Consider the following 22,089-nt stretch of genomic DNA (forward strand, 5'->3'; position numbering starts at 1 on the left):
ATATTTCTTTGGCCTATATAAATCCGTGACCTTTCTTCAAGAGAGCTTTAAACTTTGGAAGCAATAAAACTAAATTTGGTTTGCAGCCAGTTTCTTCAACATGTTTCACCTTGCCCTCATAGCACAGTGTGGTGTATGTACTTATTTCCAATTTGATATGGGAATTTTTATCTTTTCCTGTCAGGACAGAGTGGATACTTTTACCCAAAAGGTGTATACACACAAAGAATACAGACTCATTGCCCAGGAATAACTACCATGGTGATAATTAAATCTCATATATTCCATTGGTTGGGGGCCCATATAATACACGTCAGTAGGGGCTATAGGATTTACAGGGTCAGGTGCAAAATAATTATGTTAGGCTAGTGATCAGCATTCAGAAGGATCTTTTATGAATAAATAAATAAATAAAATAAAAATTAAGAATAAATAAGAATACTTGGTTTTTCTATTTTTAATTATATGGCAGCATTATAAAGTTTCAATAATAATGCATGCTGATTTATACATTTTAACAAATATATATTTTATATAAATCCCAATTGTAAGTTACCCCCGGACAGCCATGGGCTAGGAGGGTGATAACTACAGAAAATTAGGTGTGAGATACCACATGCACAAGAGGTTACATCACAGTCATGGACACCGGCAGGATATTTTTCAAGGTGGTGCATGTGGAAATAAATTTTTGTTCTCCAAATTTTTGAATACAATACATGCAATATCTTAATTAATACATAGTTGATCTTGAAACGAGATCAACTATATCCAAAGAACGTAGGAAAAGAATTGATGGCAATGAAGATTTTATGAATGCAACAATATCAAAATTTGCAGAGAAGCTGAGAAGATTGCAATTTTTATTTAAAGAATTAATTTTTAAATTAATTTAAAAATTAATGATGTCTAGTTTTGTATTGCAAGAGTTATTTTAATTTTTTTCATGTTTTGATAAATTATTTGAATTAATATTTTAGTTTTTTTTTGTACAATTTGTATTGTTTTAAAGCTTCAATAAATTAATGAAATTATTAAAAATTGTGTATTACTTCAAAATCCAAATTAACGATGTATAATGCTGCTGGTGCCCATGATCACAGTACATGTGAGCTCCATCTGCTGAAATATTTACATCATCTTATTTACAACAACAGCTTATATTCTTAGTATCTTTAACTTGACTAATGAGAGACATTAAATTTAAATGGAAATAATCTTGGACAGAATGCTAGCAGATCAACCTGAAGACTTTGATGCCTCCGTAGCCAAGTGGTCAGGAGCGGGAGTACAGTAGTACACGCTCCTTGAGTAGACAGAGGTTCAAGCCCCTGACTGCTGAATACGGTCGATCTGCCAACCCGCACTGGACCAGCGTGGCAGATTATGGTCCATTTCCCTCAGCATGAATTGTTGAGGAGGCTTCCATCCTGCAGTGGGTTGATAATAGCTGCACTTTACTTTTTTTTTTTTTACAAGACAGTCAACATTATACAATAGTTCTCTGTCGATATGGACACCGTTAGACATGGGCAAAGCCTGCTCTCTGTTATTCCTAGAGGTTAGGCTTGGGGACAGCCTGAGGTATCCTGCAGACACCCATAGCCCATTGTACTTGCATGCATAGGGATACTAAACATTGACCATCAATTTGGAGGTATCCTTCACAGTTGGGTGAGGAGAAAAGTCCCCAAAAATTTGTTTTTGGCATGTGGCAGCTTTGAGAAGCCTTTTGGCATCAATTTTCAGTTTATACCTTGAGTGTATTTGTTGGGAGGCATCACCAAAGACCATCATGTCAATTATACATGATGGTAGGCTCAGGCTAGTAGAGAGCCTTGCATTGGGCCATGGGCGTGTGAAATTATGTTGTCAACCTTTGGGGCATCTAGCTTCCCAGTGATGAGTTGAGCAAGTGTCAGCAAGTTCCCTGTGAAAACTCACTCACAGCTTCTAAGGCTTGATATTGAGGTTTTAGTACAGCATGGCTCGTAAAATGGGGAAGGGATTCTCAGTGACTCTAATGAGCCATCAATATTCAATCCCAAAAATGGCTTTAAGATGACAACTAGTAGCAGAGAATCAAATCTGTGGTGTTTAAGGGTACAGGGACAATGAAAATATGGTGTATTTAGTTGTGATGCAAAGTTTTGGATTCCTACCAGCTTCAGTCTGGTGGCCCACAGAGAGGAATGTGTTTCAGCTTTCATGTGGTGGTGGGGTACAAAAGTTAGCCCTTCATCTCACATTAACCCTAGGCCCAAATGAGAGGTTGTCTTTGAAAGGTGAAGCACCCCAACTGTAACTGAAATGTTAGTTTTGATTTTCCAGTTGGAGATCATAAGCTGGGCTGATTTGCTTGGGTTAATGCAATCATGATAGAAATGGGGAATGCATTTTTAAAGGCAGAGTGTAAACTTGATAGGAAGGCATATATGTGAACAAGCAAGCTACCATAAGGCCATAAAAAAAAAGGTAAAGTGCAGCCATTATCAACCTACTGCAGGATGGAAGCCTCCTCAACAATTCATGCTGAGGGAAATGGACCATAATCTGCCATGCTGCTCCAGTGCGGGTTGGCAGATTGACCGTATTCAGCAGTCAGGGGCTTGAACCCCGGTCTACTCAAAGAGCGTCTGCTACTGCACTCCCACTCCTGACCACTCGGCTACGGAGACAAGGCCATGGTTGATCCTTAATATTGATTATACCATTGAGGATAATCCTAGTTCAACTATTGTCCCCAAGAGAAATTTAATAAGTGCAATAAGGATCTGTAATATTTTCATCTTCAATTAATGATGTACTATTAAAATTGTTTAATTTCATTAAGTCAGTAATCATATGTGGTGTTTTCAATTCCAATTTTGCTTTAGCTCTTTTGTATTCTAAAACCATTCTGTCCACCTAGGAGAGATTCTTTTGGATTGGAAGTGGCAGCATATTGCCAATCCTTAAAGGTGATTCTGAGAGCAAAGTGGGTAACTACTATGGACTGGTCAGTTTGAATTTAGCAGTGGAGAAAGTGAAGCAGTGATCAAGGGTGCAAAGTAGGAGTATTTTGATAGAAATGCCAAGCACATCAGGACAACTAGATAGACTTCAGAGTTGGTCAGAAAAGTGGCAGCTATCTTTTAATGCAAAAAAAAAAAAAAAAAATGCAAGGTCTTACCTTGCATGGGGAAACAGCAACTCCAAAATAACTTAATATGTGGGGTGTGACTAAAAACAGTAGGGGAATAAAAAGATTTGGGAGTTTGATATGGTCAGATATGAAGTTCTCTGAGCAGTATGGACAGGCAGCAAGGAGGCTCTATGGTGTCCTATTGATGATTTATTGAACATTTGCTTGTAGAGATAGGGAAGTCATAATATCACCATATAAGGCATATGTGCGAGATCACATTTGGAATGGAGAACATATCTAAAATAAAGACATTGAGTTTTTTGAAAGTGTCCAAAGGTGGACCCTTTCAAGCAATGATTTTGATTATGTGGGCTGCAGGGCTTGGGAACTAGATACCTTAAAGATTTGAATAAGATGTATAAGGCTCTGAGAGGTGAAAGCAAAATGAACGAGGGTGAAATTTTCACTGTTAGGAATTATTCCAGAACCAGGAACCATAAATTCAAATTATGGGGGCGGGGAGAAGAGGTTTAGACTGGATTGCAAGTTTTCTTTTAGTCAGTGAGTTGTTAATTGTTGGAATAAATTACCTATTTGGGTGGTTGAGGCTGACAGCTTGGGGAAATTCAAAGCTCAGTTAGATAAATACTTGGAGGAAGTCAAATAGGTGGTTTATAATTTTTGTTTTTTTGGCCGGTGCAGCAATAGTCCTGGGCTTCCTTGCACTATGGCTAATACTAATATTAAAAGAAATTCTGAGAAAACACTGGAGTTTTGTAAAGGGAAAATCACATTTGACTAACCTGGTTAGCTACTTTGACAAAGTTGAGCTGGATGTATGAGATAATTTCAACATTGTTTGGATTTTAGCAAAACATTCAATTCACTCCTATATAAGCTGGAACTATGTTAGGATTACAGGTAAGACACTCAAACAGATTGCTGCAGAGCAGGAGGCAAAAGGTTGTAATTAATGGTTACTCTTTAGATTGGGCTAATGTTAGAAGTAGTATCAGCAAGGATTGGTATTGGGAACTACTGTTGTTTCTAATTTTCTTAAACTGATGAAGGGAGGCAAACTGTGTCAAGATCAGGAGAATGGTTAGTGATCAATTCCAAGAAGCACTACTTTAGGATGAAGACAAGAAAAGTGCAACTATGTTTTTATGCAGCAAAACAAGGTATTAGATTCAGGGACTAACAACACTGAAGTAGCATACAAACTTAGTGGGTTTAATTAACAAAGGTAAAATAAGAAAGGGATTTGGGGTTACAGGTTACAACAGATGTGGATATGAAATTCTCCAGGCAATGTAGACAGGCAACGAGGACAGTCCATGATGTCTCATCAATGATTTACTGAATATCTGTTTGTTGAGAATAGGTCATAATCTCACTGCATAAGGCAATTGTAAGACCACTTTTGAAATACTGTGCTCAGATATGGAGACTACATCTAAAAAGGACAAACATTTTGAAAAGGTCCAAAGACAGGCAACATGCCAGCTGTGATTAGCAAAAGGGTAACTAGTATGAGGAAGACTTCGAATATGCAGGTTATAGGGTTTAGTACTAGGATCTGACTGAAGTCTATGACTCTGAGAGGGGATAGCAAAATGAATAAAAGTGAGATAATTTGAGGTTATAAATGATACTAGAACTAAGGATTGTAAATTCAAATTATGGAGTGTGTTGATCAGACTAGGTTGTAGCAGGTTTTATTTTAGTCAGTGAGTTGTAATTTCTGGAATAAATTAGCACTATGGGTAGCTGAGGCTGACTGATGGTTTGGGGAATTTCAAAGGTCAGCTGGATAGGTACCTATATGAGGAGCGAAACATGTAGATAGTTAAGTACAAAATAATAATCTGGAACAGCTGATTATTTTATAGAATTCCTACACTAAAGTGTAGGAATTCTATAAAAGAAATATTCACTTACAAGGAGAGGTGGAGACCCCCCCCCCTTATTATTATTATTATTTTTTTTTTTATTTACATATACACAACTTTTTTATTGCATGTGCAGATATAATTATATACCATCCCAAGAAAATACAGTTGCAAGCAATTCACATTTGATTTGAATTTCAATTTACAATGTTGATGTGTAACCATAAAATTATAACTGGCAGTGGTTAGGCAAAAAAAAAGGAAAAAAAACCTGCAAAAAACATAAATTTCACTTTCCAATAAGATTTAGATGCTACTTCCAGAAGAATGAAATGTAATGTGGAAAAAAAATCATAACTGGATTAGTTCATTATCACAATGTGATCAGAATAACCCCTGGAATAATTTTCTGGCAACAAATTATATGCAAATAACAGCTGCAACTTTTTCAGCCACAAAAACTTATTAACAATATTATTGACCCAACAATAATGATATTATTTAAATTAGAACTATTTGATAACTACAGTAAATCATGTCTACTATATTTTATTAATGATATCATTATTTTGAGTTACTGAAATATTGAAGTTGTAACTGAACAGTGAAGTACAATAAGTCTTTTTGTTTTCTAGAATTATATGTATTTGGTAACTCTGACAGAAAGTTGTATTTCACTTTTTTTTTTTTTTTTTTTTAATTAATTAATATATATTTTGATTTAAATTTTTGATGGTGTATTGTTAAACCGAAAAAAAAAAAAAAAAAAAAAAGTCAACAATTTTCATTATCCATTCTAAAATCCTAGAAATCTTACCTGGGTCACACACAATCATGTCTTTTTGTCTAGTCATTTCTGGCTTTCCCACTAATGAGGACTCTCTGATTCGTCGGGAAAGAATTATAGGAGGTGTCCTGGATCGAACCCCTTCTACTTAAAAATAAGTTTCATAAAATACACTCTATAAGAAATTAAGAATGGGGTAAGAGAATGTTTTGATGCAGATTACAAAGATATATAAATACCATAATTATTTAAATATAAGGTGACCTGTTTTCAAGTAAAACTGAATGGGTAAAAAAAAAAAAAAAATGCATACACACAATTCATTTAGATAGTAAAGAAAGGAATATGTTTAATCCTAAAGTGTTAAATTAATAAGAAAACATTACAAAAGATCCAAAGGATAGATATTCGCCTCCTTGGCAGGAATGGAAACAAGTCGCATACATGTGAATGCGCACGTCTCATGTTGATAGTCTAAAAATGAACAAATGAAAGCTGAAACAATAAGTAGTTGCTGTCACATGGAAACCAAAACTAATTACTGACCATTAGGAATGAAGTGCACTGTAAGGAGAGTGCAAACTTCTTATGTAATGGTAGTGGCATAAGTTGTGGAGGTAGTGGCTGTTATTTGGTTTTTAGGAGCATTAGCAACTAAGGCCACATTGCTCCAGGGATATGCGGTGGTCATTTCCTGACCTTTCCGCATCCTCCATATTTGGTGGTCACGGGTTCGAACGCCGGTCTAATCAAGAAGCATGTGCTAGGAGCAGCAGTGCGTAGCACATGCTTCTTGATTAGAAGCATGTGCTACGCACTGCTGCCCCTATGGAAGTAGTGGCATACGGAGGCGCCTATGGAAGTAGTGGCATAGGTAGCAGATGGAAGAAGCATGCACTCAGCCTCTTGACCTTTTGAAGAGAAACTGGAAGTCCAAGGTTGTAGATCTTGTTCTGTGATGGAAATGTGATTTAAGGTGTTAACATAATCATCTGGTGTCTTAGTGTTTGCTAAGAAAATATCAAGTGATGTTCTTAGCAGGCACTTTTTCAAATATTAATTCAAGCATTTCTGATATTTATCCCCTTTGTAATTAAAATTACTGGGGATGCTTAAATAAGGAATGCTTCTTTTAAGTCTGCATTTCTTAATCTGGGATGTGAGTCAGCCTTTCTTGGGGGGGAGGGTGCAATAAACAGTCAGATTTCTTTAAGGACAATAATAATTATTAAATACAGACATATGTACAAATACTCTTTCTTCAAACAACAAAAAAATATAAAGAGTGAAACCTGCATCACCCTCTGTTAGGTGGTGCATTTTTGTTGGTCCCTTGCTAAGTCCCCTCTTGTGAACATCTAATTAAGCACTATCCTGTCTAACATAAATAGCAACCTCAGTCCCCCAAAAACTAATCTGACCTGTATTAAGCAAGCATTTTTATTGTAAAAAAAATTATATTTTTTTATTTAGTTGGTCAGAGTGAAATAGTTAGTCAACTAAATAGGTTATACTTTCCCTGTTTTAACATAACATATAATAATGCCACAAAACAAAAACATAAATGGTAATACTGTATGCAGTAAAAATAAATCCTTGATTTTTAAAAGAAAGTTACAGAACAGGAATGAACATGCAGCACTTCAGTTGAGGCACTGCATACATAACCAATTTATAGTGTAATGCTATTACAATAATTAATACTGTAATAGCACTACCAAGGCTTTGATCTTTGAATTTAAAATCGATCATTAGTGTTGCGTAAGTTGCCACCGCATCCAGTACAGTTAGTTTCACAGAAAATTGACTAGTATTTACTTGTATATTTTGTAAATTTACATCTATCATAAAATTATTTGAGGTGAGTAATATTTAATATGCATTTAAAAATCTGATACTTTTATTTATCTTGTCATATACTATAATGAATCTTAGTGATGAGTAATTTAACCTTTTAATTCCAGTAACCCTTGCCATGTCAAAGTAATGTAAATGGAATGATGACTATGTTTTTTATGGTTTCACTTGTATGACAGAGTTAGTTATTTTGGTTTTTAGGAGCATTAGCAACTAAGGCATTATTGTCTGCCAGGGGCAAAGGTTCAAATTCGTTGTAGAGCGGATATCATCTTTTAAGGGCACAAAAGGTGATATAGCTGTACACGTTGGCACTAATGATATTAAGAGTAGGTAAAGTAAAGTGCAGCCATTATCAACCCACTGCAGGGTGGAAGCCTCCTCAACAATTCATGCTGAGGGAAATGGACCATAATCTGCCACGCTAGTCCAGTGCGGGTTGGCAGATCGACCGTATTCAGCAGTCAGGGGCTTGAACCCCGGTCTACTCAAAGAGCGTGTGCTACTGCACTCCCGCTCCTGCCCACTCGGCTACGGACCGGCGGAATTACTTAACAAGTACAGGTCACTGTTGAAAAAAAAGCCGTGAATTAGGGTTGAATTTGAAAGTATCTGCAATTCTGCCCAGACACGATAGGAGGGAGTATATGATGAGAACCCTGTCGATCAATTCGGCCCTGGAAAGATTGTGCAAGGCTCAAGAGGTAGAATTTTTTTCAGCCTAGTCTGTACTTGTTAACAGGAGAGACTGCTTCTACAGGAATGGGATACACTTAAATAGAAAGGGTGCAAGAATGTTTGCTGATGCTATCAAAGCAGTGTTAGGTGAGTCGGAAAACCGCTAGATTGGGGGGATACAAGGACTAATAGATTAACAGTAGCCACTAGCAGAGGTGAAAGTGTTTCTTGCACTGCTTCTATTGGAATGAGCCGCAGCCTGGAAAATAAGATGCAGGATATTTCAGAGACTGCTGGAAATCATTGGGGTACAAGTAAACACATGGGTTGTGTTAGGGTAGCTAAGAAAAAGAACAGGTGCATGTTTACTTGCGTGTACACCAATGCTAGGAGTTTGGTAAATAAATTTGATGAATTTGAGGTATTGCTCAAAACATCAAAGGCAGATATTGTGGAGATTTCAGAGACATGGTGTGACACAGATATAACGAATGCAGAACTGGAATTTGGGAAGTACAATGTCTACAGAAGGGATAGACAGGATAGGAAGGGAGGAGGGGTTATGCTATTAGTTAAGAAATACATAAAATCCAAGGAAGTGAAGCCAGTCGACATTGCTGGACAGTGCAGTGTCGAGTCAGTTTGGTGTGACATAAGCATTGGGAGATCAAAATTGAGAATAGGAGTGTGCTATAGGCCTAATGACTCTGATGAGTATAATAAGAAATTGTACAGGGAAATAGAGTGGGCCAGTAAATCAGAGTCTTATAATGGGGGATTTTAATTTCCCAGATATTGACTGGAATTTGGGGGCTGGTCACTCACACACTAGCAAGGCTTTTGTGGATTTATTGGATGATTGTTTTCTACATCAGCATGTTCGGGAGGCAACTAGAGGGAGTAATACTCTTGATTTGATTATCAGTAGTGATTCCTCATGCATTAAGAATCCGCAGGTAAATGGCAGTGATCACAGTGTGCTGAAGTGGGATTTACTCAAAGAGGTAACTACCATTAGGGGTAAACGGAAGGGTTATTGCTTTCGTAAAGGCGACTACGATGGACTGAGACAGAATTTAACTTCTATACAGTGGGACCAACTAATGATGTTACCAACAGCAAATTCAAAATGGGAAGCATTCAAAGAACTTATCTTGGAAGCTACTAGGCTTTACATACCAACCAAGAAATATTGTTCAAGGTTTAGGCCAAAATGGATGTCAGATGAACTAATGAGGCATATGGCAGAGAAGAAAAATGCATGGGATACTTACAAATTAACACATGACACAGAAGCCTATGATAGATACAAGTTGATCTGTAACCAAGTTACAAAGGAGATTAGGCAGGCGAAGGCAGATTACGAGAAATCTTTGGCAAGGGATGCAAAGAAAAACAGCAAAGAGTTCTTTACTTATGTAAACTCTAGAAGGAAGGGGATGAATCAGATTGGTCCACTTGATATCGATGGGTCAACTGTTGATGATCCTGCTCAGGTAGCTAACAAACTAAATGAATATTTTGCATCAACATTCACACATGAGGAGTTATTCAGTGAGGGGAATGCCAGAGGTGTATTCAACTCTGGCAGTAGAGAATCTTGTAATAACTGAGAGTAAAGTGGAGGAGAAATTGTTGAAGATAAATACAAGAAAGGCACCTGGGGTGGTGGATGAGATCTATCCAGTTATATTAAAGGAGGCAGCAAAGGAAGTAAGCAAACCCTTAGCCATAATTATGAGAGCTTCCTTGGACTCAGAGGAAGTACCCATGGACTGGAGATGTGCAAATATGACCCCAATTCACAAAGCAGGATCAAAGGGCGACACAAGTAATTATAGACCTGTTAGTTAACTTCTGTTCCCGGAAAATTAATGGAGACACTGGTTAAAGAAGCACTGCAGGATCATCTAGACAAGACTTCAGTTCTAGCTCAGACACAGCATGGTGTTGTTAAGGGGAAGTCTTGCCTGACCAATTTGATTGGATACTATGATGCAGTCACAAAAGAACTGGATGCAGGGAATAACTTTGATATTATATACTTGGATCTTAGAAAGGCTTTTGATACTGTTGTACATGGAAGACTGCTGCACAAATTGGAGCAATGTGGCATTGGAGGCAAACTGCTGCTATGGATAAAGGGGTGGTTGAGGGGGAGAAGACAGAGAGTTGGTTGGTGGAACAGACTTCCATCCCTTGTCGTGGATGTTGATTAACCCCGGGGGCTCACATCTAGTGAGTATGGGCTTGGCAAACCCAGGGTCCTGAGCTGGATATCATTATTCTTCTCTTTCTTGGTGATTCCTTTCTACTTCTCTCTCTCTCTCTCTCTCTCTCTCTCTCTCTCTCTCTCTCTCTCTCTCTCTCTCTCTCTCTCTCTCAGGGGGTAACTTGGGAATTTTTTTTTTTTTTTTTTTTTTGGCTGGTGCAGCATAAGCCTCAGGCTTCCTTGTACCATATGGCCATTAATAATAATAATAATAATAGCCTAAATAAGTTTAAGGCTCAGCTGGACAGGTATTTCGAACGAACAGAGGTGTGAAGTGGAAGTGGTTATTTTTTATTTTTTTATTTAACTATTTATTTTATTTTATTTATTTTTTATTATTATTTTTTTTTGGCTGATGCTGCTTAAGCTTGCTTTCTTGCATCAAATGCCTCTACTAATGCTAATGCTCTGGGATATGTGGTGGTCATTCCCTGACCTTTCCGCATCCTCCGTATTTGGTGGTTACAGGCTTGAACCCTGGTCTAATCAAGAAGCGTGTGTAATGCACTGCTTCTCCTTCCCACCTGGCTATGGAGGCGCCTATTTGTATGACAGAGAAGGATGAAACTCAATGAGTGCAAAGTGTGCTGCTTGTTATTTTCAAATTTGAATCTCAACTCATCAAAACTATCTAAACATTTCAATACAGCATGGTGATGAAGCTTCTAGACATAATCTTGACACTCTGTTCTACTCTATTTCTGTCGATTTTGCAACCACCATTCCTCAACTCAATATGCAGCCTAACCATGAACTTATAGAAATTGATAATAACCTTATCCATGCTAATAAAGTTTCTATATATCACTGACAAAACCCCATGAACTGTCCTGGCAGCATGTCTGTACTGTACAGAAAATTTAATTTCTGATTGCACAATTACCTCCTGGTATTTTTCATTCTCCACTACCCTGAGCTTCATTTACTAGAGTAACTTATCAACTGAGTATCACACAGTTGATAAGTTACTCTAGGGTTACTACTACTCCATATGCAGAACATTACATTTGTCAATGTTAAACTTCAACTGCCATTTCTCAGCCAATCAACCCAATTTTCCAAGACCTGTTGCAGTAGCTCACAGTGATGATTGTCGCTAACCACCCATTTTATCATTTACAAACTTAGATATTAAGCCTAATATACTTTCATCAATATCATTGATAAATATCGAAAACAACAATAGGCCCAGCACTTAGACCTGGGGAACTCCACTAATAACATTAGTCCATGAAGAGCAGTGCCCATTGATAATTACACTGTCTTCTTCCATTTAACCATCCCTTTATCCATAGCAGTAACTTGCTCTTCATGCCACTATGCACTCCAGTTTGTACAGCAGTCTTTTATATGCAACAGTATTGAAAGCCTTCCTGAAATCCAAGTATATGATGTCAAAATTATTTTTTGCATCCAATCCCTTGGTTACTGCATCATAGTAACCTATCAGATTGGTTAGACAAGACTGCCCCTTAACAATCCATGCTACGATTGCAGTAGAATTCCATGTCTGTCCAGATGAGCCTGCATTGCTTCTTTAACCAGCGATTCCATTATTTTTCCTGGAGCAGATGTTAAGCTAACAGGTCTGTAATTACTCACATCGCCTTTTGGGTCCCCTTTATGAATTGGGGATACATTTGCACATCTCCAGTCCATATGGACTTCTACTGAATCCAAGGATGCTCTCTTAATTATGGCTAAGGGTTTGCTTACCTCCTTTGATGCCTCCCTTTATATAACTGGATAGATTCCATCCACCCAGGTGCCTTTTTTTATGTCCATCTTCAACAATTTGTAATAATTTAGAATTATTACTTCAAGCAGTAATAATTAGACCCAGCATGGGTGTGTTAAAGGGAAATCTTGACTGACCAATTTGTTTGGATACTATGATGTGGTTACAAAGGAACTGGATGCAAAAAATAATTTTGATATCATATACTTGGATTTCAGGAAAGCTTTTGATACTGTTGCACATGGAAGACTACTGTACAAATTGGAGCAGTATGGCATTAAGGGCAAGTTGCTATAATGGATAAAAGGATGGTTGAGTGGGAGGAAGACAGAGTGGTAATCAATGGACACTGCTCTTCGTGGACTAATGTTATTAGTGGTGTCCCCCGAGGTTTGGTGTTGGGCCTATTGTTGTTTTGTATATTTATTAATGATATTGATAAAGGTATATCAAGCTTAATGTCAACATTTGCAGATGATACAAAGGTTGGCATGGTTGTTAATAACAGTAATGACAATATGCTGCTGCAACAGGATCTGGAAACGTTGGGCAGATGAGTTGAGAAGTGGCAACTGAAGTTTAACATTGACAAATGCAAAGTACTGCATATGGGTAGCAGTAACCCCAGAGAAATGTACCAACTGGGTGGTGTTACACTCAGGATAGTGGAACCTGGGGAGTAATTGTGCAATTAGATATGAAGTTTTCTTAGCAGTGCAGATAGGCTGCCAGAGGTCATGGGGGTCTTGTCAATGATATACAGGAATTTTTCGAGCAGGGATAAGGAGGTGTTTATCCCCTTGTATAAGGTAATGGCCAGGCTACACCTTGAGTACTGCATACGGGTCTGGAAGCCTCATTTTAGGAATGCCGTAGAATTGCTAGAATGAGTATAGAGAAGGGCAACAAGACTGGTGAGGAGAATAAAGGGGTGCTCTTACGAAGAAAGGTTCAAGGGTGAAGGTAAAGAAAGCCAACACGAGAACGACGAGAAACATCGGATAACTTACATGGAAAATTAGTTTCCATATGGCACTCTAGTGCTGCTCACTCGGTAAACAGATGATAGGTGTTATCGGTCTGCAGCAAAGTCAAGAACGATATATTGATTGACAGGTAGGCATTGCAAACAATGTGCTGATTGGTGCGCGAACACAACACACGATAACATCGAGTTAGTATCATTTTAGTAGCACTCAGAAGCACTGATGGTAACTTGCCCTAATGAATGCCATAATGGTGAAAAAAGGACAGGTTACCTCCACTTGAATCCCATGGGAGCTTGAACCCCTCCCAAAGTGGAGGGGGTAACCTAACCTTTTTTCTTTAGAATCACAGTCATATTTATAAATACATTCATAAAAAAAATAATTTTTTTTATGACTATTTTTATTTTCTTGTTCAATAATATGCCCTAATGGTGAAAAAAGGTCAGGTTACCTCCACTTGAATCCCTCCTAAAATTGAGGGGGTAACCTAACCTTTTTTTTCTTTAGAATCGTGTGGACTAGTGCATAAATTGTTTATTAAAAAAAATATTATTTTTTTATTACTGTACTTTTATTTTTAAAGACATTCGTGCGGATACACACGCATCATAACGTCAATCAACACCCCAACAGCTATTCACTATATATATATAATCTTTCTTTCTTATATTATTTCCTAACCTAACGTTTAAGGTTAGGTCACTAAATATAAGGAAACCGTTTCTATTATTTCTCAACCTACCATTTAAGGTCAGGTTATGAAATATAGCGAAAAAATAAAAAAAAAAACTTTTCCTTTTTTTTCATAACCAAACCTAAATCAACAGTATAGTAAAAACACTTAAGAACTCCAAAAATCTGCTTTTAATAATGAGAAAAAAACATAATGAAGAACATAAAAGTGAATAGAATGAAACTTTTATTGATTTTGTTTTCATCAAAAAATCGACCAACGTTTTATTTTCCTTAAATTTCTTCCATCTTTAAAAGAGTCATTGCTACTATTACCCGTTTACCGCTCATTACAAAACTATTATGCACTGTTCTTTACTCATAAATACACATTATTATGCCAACCAATGACTACACAGTAGCTTGTCTTCTGTGGCGCCCATCACCAATCATTTCATTGTTTGCCAAGCCCACCTGTCAATCAATATATCCTTTTCGATTTCAGCTCCAGACTGATAACACCTACCGTCTGTTTACCAAGTGAGCAGCATTAGAGTCCAGTGTCGGGAAGCTAATTTTCTGCGTAAGTTATCCTACTTTTCTCGTCATTCTTGTGTTGGCTTTCTTTACCTTAGCTGGCTCAAGGTCTGTAAATTGCAGCATTGGAGACTAGGCACCTGCGAGGCGATCTGATGGAGGTGTATAAGGCCTTGATGGATTGAGCAGGGTCAATGCTGATGGGATTCTTCCTCATGCTGAGATTACCAACCTGAAGGGGCATAAACTGAAATTGAGGAAATACAGAATAGATGTGTGGAACTAGTACATACAACCTATTCCCAGTTGAAAAAGCAAGCCTTTACATCTCCATTTGCCGAGATCCTAACATCTGTATTACCAAGGTAGACAAGATTAATGCTACAACAGTCATCAATAAAATTGATTATAATCAGAAAACTGAAAGCCTCCAAGATTCTGATAAACATCAAAAGATCACAGGTTTGCTTCTGTAAAACACACACTCTCCTCACAATGCCAGTATGTTGCATGTTACCAATACATACTTGTGAGAGTTGATAACTGATTTTGTTTTTGTCAAACAGCATGCCAGTGCCAACTTGAATTTTAGGGTTTCATATTTTTCATCATGTTGTGTTAAACTGTCAAGACGTGACTGGCATGATTTTATTTTATTTTTTACTTTAATTAAATTTATACTTTTAATATTTTGATAATAAAATTTTAAAGGAAAACTTATTAACTTCTATGAGTCTTTTCTAATGGATTATTATTAATTTAATTCTTAAAATTAAATATATTCCTCTTTTATTATCCATGGAGCAAGTGTTTATTTATTTATTGTCATGCATCTATCCTATAACCATCCTTTTTCAATTTAAATTTATGACCCTTATATGTGTTATCCAAGAAAGAACTGGGATATACCGTCTGCATTTAATTTAGTCAATCCATTTAGGCACTTATATACTTCAATTGGGTCTCTTCGTAGGTGCCTAGTTTCCAGAAACTGCAATTTACAGAACTAGTCTTTTTGTGTGTCTCTGACTAATCTTATTGCTTTATTCTCCACCCATTTCTGCAGATTCACATCTTTCCTATAATGTGGATTTGGCATTTGTATGTTGTACACTCAAATTCGGCTTAGCCACTGCTTTATACAATGGGATAATCACCTCCTTGTTTCTTCTGTCAAAATTCCTGTATATATCACTGACAGAACCACACAAGCTGTCACATCACTGTCTACACTTCCCAAAGAATGTTATGTCAGACTGTTCAATTACATACATGTGTAATTGTACACTCTTTCTTCATTACTTTGAGTACAGTACCACATATCTGGTATGTTATCCTGTGATTAATGCTTCCTACATGCAGTACCTTACATTTTTCAATTTTATAGCTTCAACTGCCACATCTCAGACTATCTGGCTAATTTTTCTAGGTCTTATTGCGGCATCACACCCTGAATTTTGTCAATAAATCCCTGCTAACCTTTGTATCATCTGCAATTTGATATAAAATTTGATATGTCTATATTAACATCATTAATAAATACTGAAAATAATAAAGGACTTAGCACTAAGCCTCAAGGGACTCCACTAATAAACATTATTCCAAGAGCAGTGGCCATTAATAACCACCCTCTGCCTTCTCCCACTGAAATATCCTTTCATCCATAGCTGTAACATGCCCTTAATGTCACACTGCTCCAATTTGTATAGCAGTCTTTCAAGTGAAACATTGAAAGATTTTTGAAATCTAAGCACGTGATGTCAAAATTATTATTTTTCATCTAGTTCCTTTGTCACTATATTGTAGTAGCCAATCAGATTGGTTAGTTAAGATCTACAATATATTCATGCTGTGATTGCCATACAACTACATTGCTGCCAAGATGATCCTGTATTATGACTTTGATCATTAATTCTATTATTTTCCTTGGAATAGAAGTTAAGTTTACAGGTCTGTAGTTACTTATGTCTCCCTTCAATCCCCTTTATGAATAGGGAAGACATTTATACATCTTCGGTCCATAAGGGGCTCCCCTGAAACCAAGGATGCTCTTTTGTTGCTTCTTTTAATGTAACTGGTAACGTTATATTACATTAGATTCTATCAGCCCCAGGTATCTATCAAATGCCAGTGGTTTTTTAGCTGTACACCAGGTGCTTCTTACAGTTTAAATATATTATAGCATGTAGGCAGGGAAATGACATCACAGCTTCAGCTATGTAAGTTTGCAATAAGTAAATCCACCTAAGGTGATTTTAATAATTTAGAGCAACACTCATTCTTTACAAGATACTAATGGATAACTCAGTGTTCAAATATGCAAACTGGTGTTACTGTGAAATTTTTAAAAAGTTCTGTACTATACATCAAATGTGATGGATAGTAGCATATTAAACACAATCCAGGATTGTCTGATATGCTATTATCAGTGATCACTTTAATGATACATGGTAAGAGCTCTTAGAAAGCCAGTAATGTTTCATTCAAGAGTGTTGGCAAATCTAGATTCCTATGAAACATTATGGAAGCACCAATCTTCAGTATTCAGTTTAGTTGGGTAACTGACTGACTGATTGGTGTTTGGTGTCGTGTCAAGAGATATTTAGTTTACCACAGTTCCAGAGAAAGTACTTTGATTTTGACATTAACTGTATCACTTTTTGTTTCTAAGCAAGCTGATTTAATTAATGGTACCTTCATTTGTTTGTAAAAATGAAAATGCTACAATATATATAAAATCTTAGAGAGTAATAAATAAATTGCAAAATTTCTAAACAACCGACATAAAGCTTTCTTCAATGTTGGAAGTTTTTGTTAGAGAAAATGATTACCCACATTAAGTTGGATTTTCATAAACTGAATTTTTTTCAAGTCACAATTTATATAAACTATTTTTCTTTCGTTTATAACATTGACAATGCAAGTTTTCCAGGTTGAAATGAAAATTTCTACAATTTACATAGGTGAGAGCAAATGATATCATGAAATATGGTAGCAATCATCTTTTTGAAACAACTCACCTTGCTATTATGCATTTAAATTTTCATATGGAAGCAATTAAATTAAAAAGAAAGAAGGCTAATTAAGCTAAACATCATTAAAAAGTTTTCTTTGAAGAGTAGTAGTAGTGGCATGTGATGCAAGAAAGCAAGTGTATGAGCTTATGCAGCATCAGCCAAAAAAAAAAAAAAAAAAAAAAAACCACTCCCTCCAAATGCCTGTCCAGTTCCTCCTTAAATTTATTCAACCTATCAACTTCCACAACGACAGATGGAAGTTTGTTCCAGCAATTAACCACCCGCTGGCTAAAGGCAAATTTTCGCACATCTATTCTACATCTGTCCTTTCTTAATTTGAATTTATGCCCCCTTAGGTTCGTAATCTGAACAAGTGGAAGGATCCCATCAAAATTCAGCGTGCTCAACCCATTCAAGGCCTTATACACCTCAATCAGATCACCGCATAGGTGCCTAATCTCCAGCCACTGCAATTTGCAGAACTTAAGCCTCTCTTGGTAAGAGGATCCCTTCATTCCCCTTACCAATCTTGTTGCCCTTCTCTATACATGCTCAAGTAAATCTACATCCTTCCTAAAATGAGGCCTCCAGACCTGTACGCAGTACTCAAGGCATGGCCTGACCATTGCCTTATACAAAGGGACAATCACCTCCTTTTCTCTGCTAGCAAAATTCCTATATATCATTGACAAAACGCCATGACCTGCCCTGGCAGCCTGTCTGCATTGCTCAGAAAACTTCATATCTGACTGCACAATTACACCCAGGTCTTTTTCATTTTATACCACCTTAAGTGTAGTTCCACACAGTTGGTACGTTTCTCTGGGGTTACTTCTACCCATATGCAATACTTTGCATTTGTCAAGTTAAACTTCAGTTGCCACTTCTTAACCCATCTGTCCAAATTATCTAGATCCTGTTGCACTAGCACACTGCCATTACTGTCATTAACAACCCTGCCAACCTTGTATCATCTGCAAACTTCGACATTAAGCCTGATATACCTTCATCAATATCATTGATAAATATACAAAACAACAGTGGACCCAACACCAAACCCTGTGGGACTCCACTAATAACATTAGTCCACGAAGAGCAGCACCCATTGATTACCACCCTCTATCTTCTCCCACTTAACCATCCTTTTATCCATTGTAGCAACTTACCCTTAATACCATTCTGCTCCAATTTGTACAATAGTCTTCCATGCGCAACAGTGTCAAAAGCTTTCCTGAAATTCAAATATATGATATCAAAATTATTTTTTGCATCCAGTTCCTTTGTAACCACATCATAATATCCTATCAAATTTGTCAGACAAGACTTTCCCTTAACAAACCCATGCTGCGACTCCAGTGACTCCATTATTTTACCCGGAACAGAAGTTAAACTAACTGGTCTGTAATTACCCGTGTCACCCTTCGATTCCCCATTGTGAATTGGGGATACATTTGCACATCTCCAGTCCGTAGGAACCTCTCGAGTCCAAGGATGCTCTCATAATTATGGCTAAGGGTTTGCTTAGTTGCTTTGCCGCCTCCTTTAATATAACTGGATAGATCCCATCCACCCCAGTTGCTTTTCTTATGTTTAACTTCAACAATTTCTCCTCCACTTTGCCCTCAGTTATTACAAAATCATTAAGTATCCTGCTACAATTTGATAACCTTCTGCCATTTTCAAACCTTAATAATTCCTCATGTGTGAATGTAGATGTAAAATACTCATTCAGTTTGTTTGCTATCTGAGCAGGATCATCAACAGTCGAACCATCGATGTCAAGTGGGCCAATCAGATTCATCCCCTTCCTTTTAGAGTTTATATAAGGTAAAGAAATCCCTGATGTTTTTCTTAGCATCTTTTGCCAAGTACTTCATTGAGTGAGTCTAAATTTGCCAATTTGCAACAAAACAATTTAATATGGTAAGAAAAATACAATGGCAAGAATAGGACTATTCTTTTTTGTGAGAATGCATCAACTGCCAAACACTGTCAGAATTGATAATGTGTTCTTATGAAAAGATTAGTTTATTTGTATATTCATTTATTAGTTAATAGATGAATATTAGTTTTTCATTAATACTCATTTATTAGTTAATAAATGAATATTAGTTTTTCATTAATATTCATTTATTAGTTAATTTCATCAATTAATATTCATTAATATTCATTTATAGTTAATAAATGAATGTAAATGATGAACTTGTCAGTTTGCTGAACAGGTTTCTCAATAATTATGCCATTTATATCTTGGGGGACCAATGTGGTTTATTCATCCCTTTCCTTCTAGTGTTAACATAAGCAAAGAATTCTTTGCTGCTTTTCTTCACATTCTTAGGTCAAAAACTTCTTATAATCTGCCTTAGTTGCCTAACCACCTTAGTGACCTAACTACAGACTAATTTATGCTTACTGTGGATTTTTGTCCCTGATAATTTATAATCATCTTATGCATTTTTCTTCTCTGCCACTAGTTTCATCAGTTCATCTGATATCTATTTAAATTACTTTCCTGAATGTTTTCCATTTAGAATTTGCTATAACTGTCACCTAGTGGCTCTTTGATCAGCAGTTTATTAATACCTGAAGAGTCATGGCCTAATGAACAGATAAAGGGTATTGCTTCCTCTTGTTGTCTCTCTAACATGCAGGTGTAGAAAACAGTCACCCAATAAATACAAAAAATTCTGCTACTTGGTGAGTGACTTAGTGAGTTAATATATGAAAAGTTAAAATTCCTCATTATAAGACATTCTGGTTTACTAGTCCATTCATCTGTCTGTACAGCTGTTCATTATTAATTATACTCACTGCTATTGGTTTCCAGATGCATTAGTGACTCAGATTGTTTTTTGCCATTGTGTTATGTCTGTAGACTGTGTGTTTTCATAGGACAATTTGCATTTTGTGTGGGTTGCAAAACTCAGAATAACTCACAGGGGAAACTTTACTTCCTCCACATGAGATCAGCTTACTACAGTTCCAACTGAAGAGGCTTTTAAAAATTCTTCCAGTCTATGACAGTATTTGAATCCAGACCTCTCTATATGAATGACAAGTGGCAAAAGCAAGATACTTTCACTAAGGGTGCAATATTGTGAATTTGTTCTCAAATTAGTTTAGTTTATTATCAATTAAATTTGTAGGTCACTGTGAATAGTTAAAATTTTTTTTGTTTTTCCATGAACAAATAATAATAATGGCAGAATAGTGTTTTCAGAAATTGAAAGATATGCTGATTTAGAGTTCTCAGATTCAAGAACAACATAGTTGAAGTTTTCCAAAAAGTGAGTCTGATGTGAGAATTAGTAACTTTGATGTAATCAGCTGTATTGGAGATTGACTAAAGTTTTAGGTCATCACAGCAGACTATCAGGAGCACACAAAGCATCCCTCCATGCAGTACACCTGCACTGATTTATCTTGACAGCAAGGTGGAGCTTAATTTAAGCATAAGTTGATTACTGAATGAAAAAAAGAGATCGTCAGTTAGAATCTGAATAACTAGTACTCAGAGAGGAAGTGTTTTGGGTCTAACAGCACCAGGGATTTCCTGCATCTCCCCTGTTCAGAGAGGAAATGAAATGAAGGTAGGGTCACATTAAAAACAGAAAATAGATCTGAATATATCAAGTCCAACTGATTCTTTTTATTAATTGTCTCAACTAACAGAAAATTAAGAAGTTGGTGACTGTTGATGTCCCCCTTTTCTATTGCTCTGAGAAATAAAAATTTCATGATTTAAAATTGAGAACAACAAATTAATTGTGGTATTTTGAGGAAGAGAAAGTATTTATCCACCTCAGAATTCATGCTATTTCTTTTTTTGGTATGGGGGGGGGAAGGTTGATTTTAAGTTAGTTATTACTAGTGTGCACACTGACCTTCAAACGTATCCTTTATATCTTTTTTTTTTTTTTTTTTGAGCATATGCAATTTTTTATATATTTTGTAAAACCAAAAAAACTGGGTACTTTTGGTTTCAGCGAATTATGCATTAAAGATTATTAGAATAATGCAAATTGCATTATTCTAAATATTTTCATTATTCAAAATGCTCATTATCTGATTATTCAATTTTCATTATTACTGCATTATTCAATTTTAATTATTATTACATTATTCAATTTTCATTATTCAAATTGCATAATTCAAAATGCTGCAAGGAAGCCAGTTTATACAGCAATAGTGAAAAAAAAACAGGAAACTGCTACCTACTTCATTTGCCCATCCTTTATAATAATTTGTCTAATCCCTTTTTTAAATTTATTCTCGTTACATAGTTCCACAACCCCCGTGTGGAAGTCGATTCCAAAAATCAAGTACTCACTGGCTGAAGGCAAATTTCCATACATCTTTTCAGCTCCTTTTTCAGTTTAAATTATGCCTCCTTGTACAATCTGAGAAAGAGCAGGATGCCACCAGCATTTAGTTTAGTCAATGATTTTAAACTTGGCAGTGATAGAGTTTTTAATTCACAGTTAACTTATCATAAATGCATTAATTATAAATTTTAAGCAACT

General features: G+C 36.3%; 1 protein-coding gene across 4 annotated transcripts in view; it reads right to left on the bottom strand.

Annotated features, from left to right (window-relative positions):
• The window catches only part of LOC150076271 (uncharacterized), a 695,145-nt gene that overhangs the window by 14,469 nt on the left and 658,587 nt on the right, over nucleotides 1-22,089 (bottom strand). For 3 of the 4 annotated variants that reach the window (XM_090388135.1, XM_090388136.1, XM_090388133.1), the window contains one exon: nucleotides 5,837-5,953. In XM_090388135.1, coding sequence (XP_090244261.1) covers nucleotides 5,837-5,953 — 117 coding nt within the window. The remainder of the gene's footprint in view (nucleotides 1-5,836; nucleotides 5,954-22,089) is intronic. The other variant, XM_090388134.1, reaches the window with a different exon arrangement.

The sequence above is a fragment of the Mastigoproctus giganteus genome, chromosome 13, assembly GCF_048544385.1.
Source record: "Mastigoproctus giganteus isolate SK-2022 chromosome 13, ASM4854438v1, whole genome shotgun sequence".
Taxonomy (NCBI): Eukaryota; Metazoa; Arthropoda; class Arachnida; order Uropygi; family Thelyphonidae; genus Mastigoproctus; species Mastigoproctus giganteus.